Source organism: Panthera tigris, chromosome B1, assembly GCF_018350195.1.
Source record: "Panthera tigris isolate Pti1 chromosome B1, P.tigris_Pti1_mat1.1, whole genome shotgun sequence".
Lineage (NCBI taxonomy): Eukaryota > Metazoa > Chordata > Mammalia > Carnivora > Felidae > Panthera > Panthera tigris.
In genome coordinates, this window is record NC_056663.1 from 102,447,867 (window position 1) to 102,457,427 (window position 9,561).

At 37.9% G+C, this 9,561-nt stretch overlaps 1 protein-coding gene across 1 annotated transcript in view; it reads left to right on the forward strand.

Moving 5' to 3' along the window:
* QRFPR (pyroglutamylated RFamide peptide receptor) overlaps window positions 1-6,947 on the forward strand; it is a 44,288-nt gene extending 37,341 nt beyond the window's left edge. Inside the window, exons 3-6 of the mRNA XM_007087601.3 lie at window positions 424-485; window positions 4,166-4,401; window positions 5,594-5,691; window positions 6,477-6,947. Of these exons, the coding sequence (XP_007087663.3) occupies window positions 424-485; window positions 4,166-4,401; window positions 5,594-5,691; window positions 6,477-6,817 (737 nt within the window). The 3' untranslated portion in view covers window positions 6,818-6,947. The remainder of the gene's footprint in view (window positions 1-423; window positions 486-4,165; window positions 4,402-5,593; window positions 5,692-6,476) is intronic.
* The last annotated feature ends 2,614 nt before the right edge of the window (window positions 6,948-9,561 follow it).

Consider the following 9,561-nt stretch of genomic DNA (forward strand, 5'->3'; position numbering starts at 1 on the left):
ACCAACAGGGAATTAGTTCTATCAGGAAATGATGGTGGCCTTCAAAGGTTTCCTAGAGACAGTGACTTTTGAGTTAAGTCCTGGGAAATGAAGAACGTGGACAGAAATATAACAGGGGAGAGAGGCAAGTGAGAGAACCTCAGTGATCATGTTAAGGGTTTAAGTTTTATCTTTTAGGTAGTACAACACTATTAAAGATTTTGATTAAACACTTAAAAATGTTTCAGGAAGACTATTCCAGCAACAGTTTTGAGGACAGAGAAATAGCAGCAGTGGGAACATGTAGCCCACTGCACTGCTCTAGGGCAGAGATGATTGCACATAAGGAGTCTTCATGCTTACAGCATATGCTTTATGCTTAAGTATGCATGTGTTCTGCTTCACTCACTGAATCAGATTCTGATGATTTTAATGTCTTAGCAGGTGTGGTCTGGCTGCTGGCAGTCATCGTAGGATCACCCATGTGGCATGTACAACGCCTTGAGGTAGGTTCGGGGCTGGTTTGATCATCATATTATTGAATGTTCCCCAGCCTTCTCAATTACAATCATTTTTCTTCCTGTAAGAGCTTTATAGCAAATTCTGGTGACCCCAATTATTTCACTGAAAAATTTTCAAATGACATAAAATAATTTGTTTTAAGATTTTTCCCTCTGTTTTATCTAGTTCTTCCTTGGTTAAGACTTTAATGCTTAAAAGAAAACTTATCAGAGTCATTTTCTACATTTTCCTGTCAGCCGAACATATTTTCCTAGTGGCCTCCCGTGTCTCATTACATTTTAAGAGTTCAACGGTTGCTTTAGATTTTTATTTTATTTTTAAAACACGTCAAAAAATTGTAATCAATCATCTGCTTATTTGTTGATTCTCCCTCATAAGTCCTTTCTTCTCTGCCTCCCATACATTGACAAATTGAAATTTGAATTGGAATGTGTGACAGGATCATCTTATCTGATCTCTCCCCTTCCCCCACACCTTAAACTGATGGTCTAGCATTGTCTGGCTATTCACAGCAAGGGGACACTGTGCTGTTTTTGATGACCCAGCCTATCCCATTGGGCATACATACACATCCTGCATCGGTGATCTAGCCCAGACAGTAGTCTTCAAAGGCAGTAGTGGGTTGATCACTAGATAATTTTTTTTAACTGTATCCTTTTATACCTTTTTAAATTGATATAGACAAAAGTGAAACTTTACTAGATGGTAAATGTCGATTGGCAAGGATAGCAAATGAGCCCTCAGTAAAGGGTACATTTAAAACATGACTTGATTTTTTTCTTTCTTTCTTTCTTTCTTTCTTTCTTTCTTTCTTTCTTTCTTCTTCTTTTTTTTTTTTTTATGTAATTGGTATATTGAATAAGCTGGACTCCACAGGTGAGAGCTGGAAGTAATTTTATTCTATCCCTTGCTACCTATAAAAACGTGACCTGAGAACTTTCCAATACTTTGACAAAATGTTGTGGATGAAGCTCTGAGCAGGCCCTGTAATTCTTTCAGCCATTCAGATAGCAACATTCCTATGGTCACTTTCACTCACAGCAACTTGTTAATTCTGTCATTAAAATTCCAGCCCGGTGTCACAATCACATAAATCCATATTCTCAATCAACACAAAATGTCTCCCAGCTCAGCTTGAACTGTTTTTAGGTCTAGAATCCTACAATATGCAAAGGGGAGGTGATTCCCTTCTTCTCTGCTTCCTTACTGGGTGTTTCTCTTTCTCTCTTCCCATCCAAGAAAATGGCTGCCCTTGGCAACTTGGGAGCTGGTGTTAAGGATGGAGAGAGGAAGGGACAGGTGTACTGGTATCATCGCCCACATGTGTGTGACTTTGCTGCCCATGATTGATTCCTTATTCATGGGTTTTTCAAAGATAACACCACTGAGGCTTCTGACTGCTGCTCCAGCAGGCTGCTCATGTATCTTCCACACACAACTGTAAGTGGCTGGGTCTTTTCTCTAAGGCTGTCCTTATTCCGGCAGGTATCCCATACTGATGGAGGCTTCACAAGTGACCCAACCCAGTAGTCATTTGTGGGGCCCATTTCTGGCCCACAGAACACAAAGAGTTTTGTCTATTTTTTAAAATAAAATTATTTTATCATATGCTCTAAATATGTTTTGAATATGTAACTCATTTAGTTTTTAGGAAATGCATATGTAATTGGCAGAGTCGGTCCTCACTATCAGACAAATCAGCTAAATCAGATTTGCTTTCTGTCAGGAAAAAGTGTGATTTCATTTTTCCTATCAAATAAATATATTAATATGCATCCCATGGCCACCTCACTTCTAAATTCTATTAGAGAGAGTGTGTGTGAGCATGCATAAAGCCTGAATTTCTCACCTGGATGAAATAAAACACCACCAACTTTACCATTTCGACCCACTGAGGTTCTCTTTGCTTTGCTGTCAATGGGCTCTCTCTCAGGAGTGATGTATTTGACAATTTTCATGGGATGGAAGCAAAGAGGTGCCTAAATTAAAATTGTCATCATCACTTCTGCCTCTTCACTGTATGAAAAATGTAAATTCACAACATCCCAACACCTGTCAAAATACCTTTCTTCTAATGCCAGAATAGAAATATGTTTGATATAGGGAAAACACAAAACCCTATCATGGATTTATGGTGTCTTGATTACGGTGGCTTCACTGACATCAGTAGTTCAAACCACCTCCTTTTTTAGTGCCTCATAGTAAGAGTAGGACTGAGTGAGACATCTGACTTATGTAGATGGGGAGAAGAGAGATAGAAGCGAGCTGGGAGTGCAGGGCCAGCACAACACTCAATCTCAGGCTTCCCCTAGGCAGTGGAATTTTAGAGAACTGTGTGGTTGCAAAGAGACAATCGGAAATTGATTCCCATAAAACCATGTGCCTGTGCACTCAGAAAGTCTTTGCTTGTTCCCAAGGCAACATGCACCCCCTTGGAGACTATCAGTCTAGCTTTGTGTTTTAAGATGTGCCAATATGTTGCCCCCATGGTCGTTGGCATTTGTGGGCTCTGCCTACATGGGGTCAGCATGAATTTCACCTTAATATCCCTTTCCAAGGGAGTTTGGATCTTGAAATTATTATTCAGTAAGTGTTTTCATCCCTTGTTGCATTTGTAAATAACACCTAGATCAGAACTTGAATTTTCTTGCCTTTGATAAGTATACCAGAAAGCTTTTTCCCCCATTCAATTGACTAAAGATTGGCAATAAAATTTGCAGGAATGGAGGCAGAAATATGTCTAGGACCTAGGGATTCTTCATCTGGAAATCTCTGAAGTGACTAAAATGGCAATAGTTTTGATAAATTTTCTAACTTTTATTCTTATTATCCAGATAAATGACTTTGCTTAGTTTGTCCCTTCTTAGCATTTGCTACTGTTAGTAATATTGTTTTTAATAATATTCTGAACCCAACCATCTGTCAGAAATAGTATTAACAAAGAGACATTGCATTTCTGTAAAATATCTACCTCAAAGGCTGATAGCTGAGTCTAAATATTTGTAGATAGACAATAGTTTGAATCCCAATTTCTTATTCATCTCAAATCTTAAAGCTATCAGCTGTCTTTCTAAAATCTTTGCAAGCAACCTGATCATTGCAATCTGAAATAGCAGTAACAAAATGCAATCTTTCAGTACTGTGAACTGAAAGATAGCTGATACTTTGCCAAAATCTGTCTCTTCAACAACTGAGGAAGCAAAATAATGGAACATTAAACTAGCTGGCGTGCAATTACAAGATGTTTCCTTTTTTTCATATGTACCTTGATTGATGTAGTGTATTCTTCCTCTGAAAAGTAATAATCCTCATCTGGACAGTATGCATACATACTTTGGTCAAAGAGTATAGCTCTTTCATCGAATTGAAAAAATTCTGACTAGAGTGTAAAAAAAAGTTGAGAAACATTAAAAAAATAGCCTATTGACCTCAATTCCATTTAAAATAGAAAGGAAGTATAGAACTGTTAAGAATGTAAGAAATGATGTGGAGAAAATGACACCTTACAACAAACGAACAATCAAAATCGTATCTAATTTGCAATATGGATCCACAGTAAATACAGGAGGGTTTGAAAACTGCAGCATTATAGCGGTATGTGGCTGTTTTCTGTTCTGTTGATGCTGACTCTGCCTCCTCTAACTGATTTGCTTTTATGTTAAAGATTAAGTATGACTTCTTGTATGAAAAGGAGCATGTCTGCTGTCTGGAAGAGTGGGCCAGCCCTGCGCACCAGAAAATCTATACGACGTTCATCCTTGTCATCCTGTTCCTCCTGCCTCTTATGCTGATGCTTATCCTGTACACTAAAATTGGTTATGAACTTTGGATAAAGAAAAGAGTGGGGGACTGCTCAGTGTTTCGAACTATTCACGGAAAAGAAATGTCAAAAATAGCCAGGTCTGTTTAATGAAGCAGTCGCCTCCGTTTAAAATACTTTTAATTAGTTGTGCTTGAGGGGGAAGTTGCTAGAGCTCTCCCAATTCTTGGGAACTTTAGCCCAAGTGCCATTTGTAATTCATGTTCAGAGAATGGGCTGACGTTCAACTTTGGAGATTTTAGGAATAGCAGGTATTTAGACAATTTGGAAAACTGTTGAATTTTCATCTATATGTCAAGATGACGTGCTAGGAAGAGCTGTGGTGTTCTCCTCTCTACCACACGGCAGTTACGTGGTACAGATAAGTATCCTTACACCTAAGGCTTCCGCTTTCCTCACGTGTGACAGGGAGAATAATAAATATCCATCCTCAGATGATGCTGAAATACATGAAATCTGTATGAAAATTCTTTGGTGACCAGAGTATGCTATTTACCTTATTATTATTATCTATACTATCATAATAAGGGCTTTCTTTTCTGGTTATATGCATTAATAAAAATTTTAAAGCACAATTTACTGATATAGTACTTGTATTCCATATCATTTATTTTATAATCTACATGGAACAGCTATTAAAAACAAAAACAAAAATCTTAGAAGTTTAATGGTTAGATGAAATTCTATCATTTCTTCAAGTGTGCAGCGACCTCTAGCGTCCAGTTTGTAAGAAGAAATCCTCCCTGTCAGTGTCCAGGGCTGGATCTTCAGCTCTTTGGGACTTATTGCTGATTTCACTCTCCACTTCACTTCCTCAGAAGAGTGTTCTTCAACATAAAAATGAATAAGAGCTGAAACACTTGACTTTAGCTGCCTAACTTTAAGTCCAAACTAGCCCTTACAGTTTAAATCCCTTATTAGTCATCTGACTTTGCAAGTTACTCAACCTTCTCCGTGCCTCAGTTTCTGCATCTGTCAAATGGCTTACTGAGAAGGTTAATGACATAACCCATGCCAAGCATCTAGCAGAGTGTCAGATCTATAGAGCATCCTTCATAATGATGTTTATAAGATGAGAGATTTGGGAATGAGGGCAATAGCAATGGGAAGAGATGATAAACAGCCCACAATTAACCTATCATGAACTTTATTAATATTTGAAAAGTTATGGTTGAGAGATTTAGGCTCAAACTTTATTTAATAGCTTTGATATCAATTTGACAAATTTGCCAAGGAGAAGTTAACTAATGCGATGTGTCCTTGTGGGTCCAGGAAGAAGAAGCGAGCTGTCATTATGATGGTGACAGTGGTGGCTCTCTTTGCTCTATGCTGGGCACCTTTCCACATCGTGCACATGATGACTGAATACAGTGAGTCCTTTTCATTCTCATTTGTTAGAAGTTCTAGTTCATATCTTGCTAGACTAGACCATGAATCGTTGAAAAATTTGTTGCTATTCCCTCGGGTAATCAAATATCAAACATTTAATGGATTTCTCTCGTATTTTCAAGATTACCAGATCATTACATGGTAGGTTAATTATGTACAATTTTGAACAAAACTTTAATAATCGCAGAAGGGACAGAAACATTTTTGAGAGTCTTTTTTCATGCTCTGTCCCCTGTTCTCCCTAAACCATTCAAACATGGAGGAGGTATGACGGTCTATGAGCATTCTCTGTTTAGATCTAGAATCCTGACTTGAACCACATGAATTTGATAACACCTAGGATTTCAGCCAGACCCCCGGTGTATTACCTGTGATAATCTGAGACTTAACATGATTCTCAGATACAGATTGTATTTTTATAACACAAGTGAACGTTTGAATGGTAACTGATGCTTCCCAGTTTACATGACATTTGGAATCAAGTCGAAATGCGGTAAGTTCCTTAATATGAGCTGGGCCCCAGGCTAAGCTTGTAAGCCAAGATTCTCTAAGAATGGGAACTCATCACAGAGCTCATTTTTCTTCAGACATCTGAAGACATTTTCTTCAGACAAATTTGGCTCTTCCCAAAATTGCCTTGAGTATTTTTCACACCTTTAACCACTTGTACAAGTGTAAGTGTTTGGTAAAGATATATGATAAACAGAAATTTTATTTTATGCTCGTGAAAACATAATACATTGTAGACTATTACTTTTTATTTCAGGCAATTTTGAAAAGGAATATGATGATGTCACAATCAAGATGATTTTTGCTATCGTGCAAATAATTGGATTTTCCAATTCCATCTGTAATCCCATTGTTTATGCATTTATGAACGAAAACTTCAAAAAAAATTTTTTGTCTGCAGTTTGTTATTGCATAGTAAAAGAAACCTTATCTCCAGCACGAAGGCATGGAAATTCAGGAATTACAATGATGCAGAAGAAAGCAGTGTTTTCCCAGAGAGAGAACCCAGTGGAGGAGACAAAAGGAGAAGCATTCAGTGATGGCAACATTGAAGTCAAATTGTGTGAACAATCAGAGGAGAAAAAATACATCAAATGACATCTTGCCCTGTTCAATTCTGAACTTTCTGAAAATTCTGCTTTAGGTGGTGGCCGCTAATTATAACAATGTCTGCATAATTAGGACTGTTTGTAGCTTAATTGGAAGAGAAAATTATTTTGAGCAAAGGTGGAAGACATTTTTTTTTATTCTCAGAATGAGGAAAAGAAGGAAACAAATCATTTTCTTCATAAAAATATAACATTATACATGAAAAGACAATTTTGAAAAATTAGTAAACTATCCTTGTAGATTATTAAAAAAAAAAAACTTGTATAGAAATAAATGTTTTTGCCTGGTAATTTCTCCCCTAATGCAGTCAATGTAATGTGACTTTCTATGTATTGCTAAATGAGCTGAGGAAATAACTTAAAAATTATGCCTTCTTTTTTGAGTAAGTTAATGGTTGAACACAGTAATGTAATTTTCAGTGCTGTTGAAGCTTGGTAATACAGTCTCTTACAAATGAGGTCTGTCCAATAATCATCAAGTCAAAGAAGATGGCGAAGCCGCAAAATGACCAATGAATGTGATTCAGAGGCAGATGCCCGGGTGTGAGCTTCTTCTAGCCCTACCAGCTACCACTGCTGTGATGACTGGCAAGCCACTGAACCTCTTTAAGCCTCTGTTTCTTCCTGTGTATACTGGTGAGGTACCTCTTCTGCTTCACAGGGTCACTGCCAGAAGAAAACGAGATGTGAGCAGGAAAGCCCTTTGTACTGTACAGCACCCTCAGGTTCTGAAGCATCATCGCAGCCCCCATGTTCCAGGCCTCCCCTTTCTGCTCCCTTTTGCTTCCTGAGAGTTGCCCTCAACCCTGCCAGCTTTCCACCCATGCCTGTTTTGTAGCTGGTTTCTCTAATCAAAAGAAGGATGTTTCTGGGATCCTCATTTATAGGCTGGCTGTAATATATGTAAGCCAGTCTAACTATCTCAAATATTTATATTTTTAAATCCCTTACTTTAGTAGTGGGATGAATGACTGGTTCTTATATAAAAGGACTTTTAGATGTAGTTAGCAGATGAGAGCATTAACTCCAAGCCCATGATTTTACTGTGCCCAAGACTGACCCCCGAGAGAGCAAGGCTAGGAAGAATGGAGTTCCCCACTCATATTCCTTACCTTACTTCAATCTCCCTTAATCATAACCTCCCTTCTTTCCAGTCTTCTCCTCTTACCCTCAAATATCATGGAACCAGTGACCACATCCCAGTGCCCTGTCACTTCCCCTTTAACAACTGTGATTCCCAAAGTCCATTCACAGCCTCTTGGCTAAAGTGTTTCTTTTGCCTCCAGTTTTGCAGCACTTATTTTTTCTACCAGGAAATAGAGAAAGGAAGAGAAGCTCAAGAATTATCAGAGTATTATTTCACTTGTAAAGCTTTAAGGTTTGGGAACCAGAGAACTCAGGCTATTCGGATCTTTCAAAACGTAGACATTTGACTTTTTAGGTGTGTCAGGATAAAATGGATACAGCAACACAACTGAAACAGTGTGTGGTATTAAGAAAAAATGGCAATATGACACAGAAAATTAACAAAGTCAAGAGAAGACAACTGATGATTTGGTTTGTGTTGAAATGGACTTACTATGGATTATGTGTGTGTGCCATTCTCCTGTTATGACTAGCTATCTTGTAGCAAAACAGTAATTATCATTAAATCATTAAACCATTAAAAATGAATCATATTCACTGATTTTGGTTATCTTTATTTAATCAGCAGATATCCATATAACTCTCCTAAATTTGATGTACGTATGTTCCAAATATAACTTACTGAAGATGGGATCAATCAACACTATTACTGACCATTTAATTATTAAGGTTGGAGATTTTTAAAATTCCTAAACATTGCAGAGATTGATCAAAAAACATCTGGCTGCACCTGGGTGGTTCAATCTGTTAAGCATCCAACTCCTGGTTTCTGCTCAGGTCATGATATCGCAGTTTGTGAGTTCTAGCTCTGGGTCGGGCTTTGCCCTGGAGACTGCTTAGGATTCTCTCTCTCCCTCTCTCTCTCTCTGCCCCTCCACTGCTCTCTCTGTCTCTCCAAATAAATAAGTAAACCTTAAAAAAATAAAAAATAAAAACATATAGATATTAAACAATTTAAATAATTACTGTAAAATGTCCAGACACCTGTGAAAGATTTTTTACCCCTCACATTGCATTCATGCCATTTCAGAAATAAAAATAGAGCAGTTTTGTTTTTGGTCCTTTAAACATGTAATCTTTTTATTCTGTTATAAGAGTTTGGAAGAGAAAACTGGTTCAATCCATTATTGGGAAACTATTATAATTAGTCAAAGAAGCTCCCGTCTGGACACTGAGCACTGATGATAGTGTAACACAGCTTATGAGCCCATACAGAGTTCACCTTGGATTTGCAAAAGGAGCCCTGGTTCTGAGCTTTCTTCTGGTTTCCTCTGACTTCCCTGCCCCCTGAGTCTCTTAGGCCTTTTGTCCTCCACCCAGGCATCTGCTTTCTCCCCTTTTTTTTTCTTTGCCCTAGGCTGTCACTCATTTTATTCCATCTGATTTCCCCTGAATTTGTGCTTACAGTGAGAATTGAAAAAGTCTCTTTGGATCCAGAAGGGAGGGTTGTGGAGGGGTACAGAAGGCTAGTCATTAAAACCATTCATTAGCATTTGGGTAAAATGTCTATGAAATCAGTGAAAAGATATGCATCACTGCTTAGACCTCTAAGCCTTTTATTTCATTATGGATCATTATGCCAAAAAG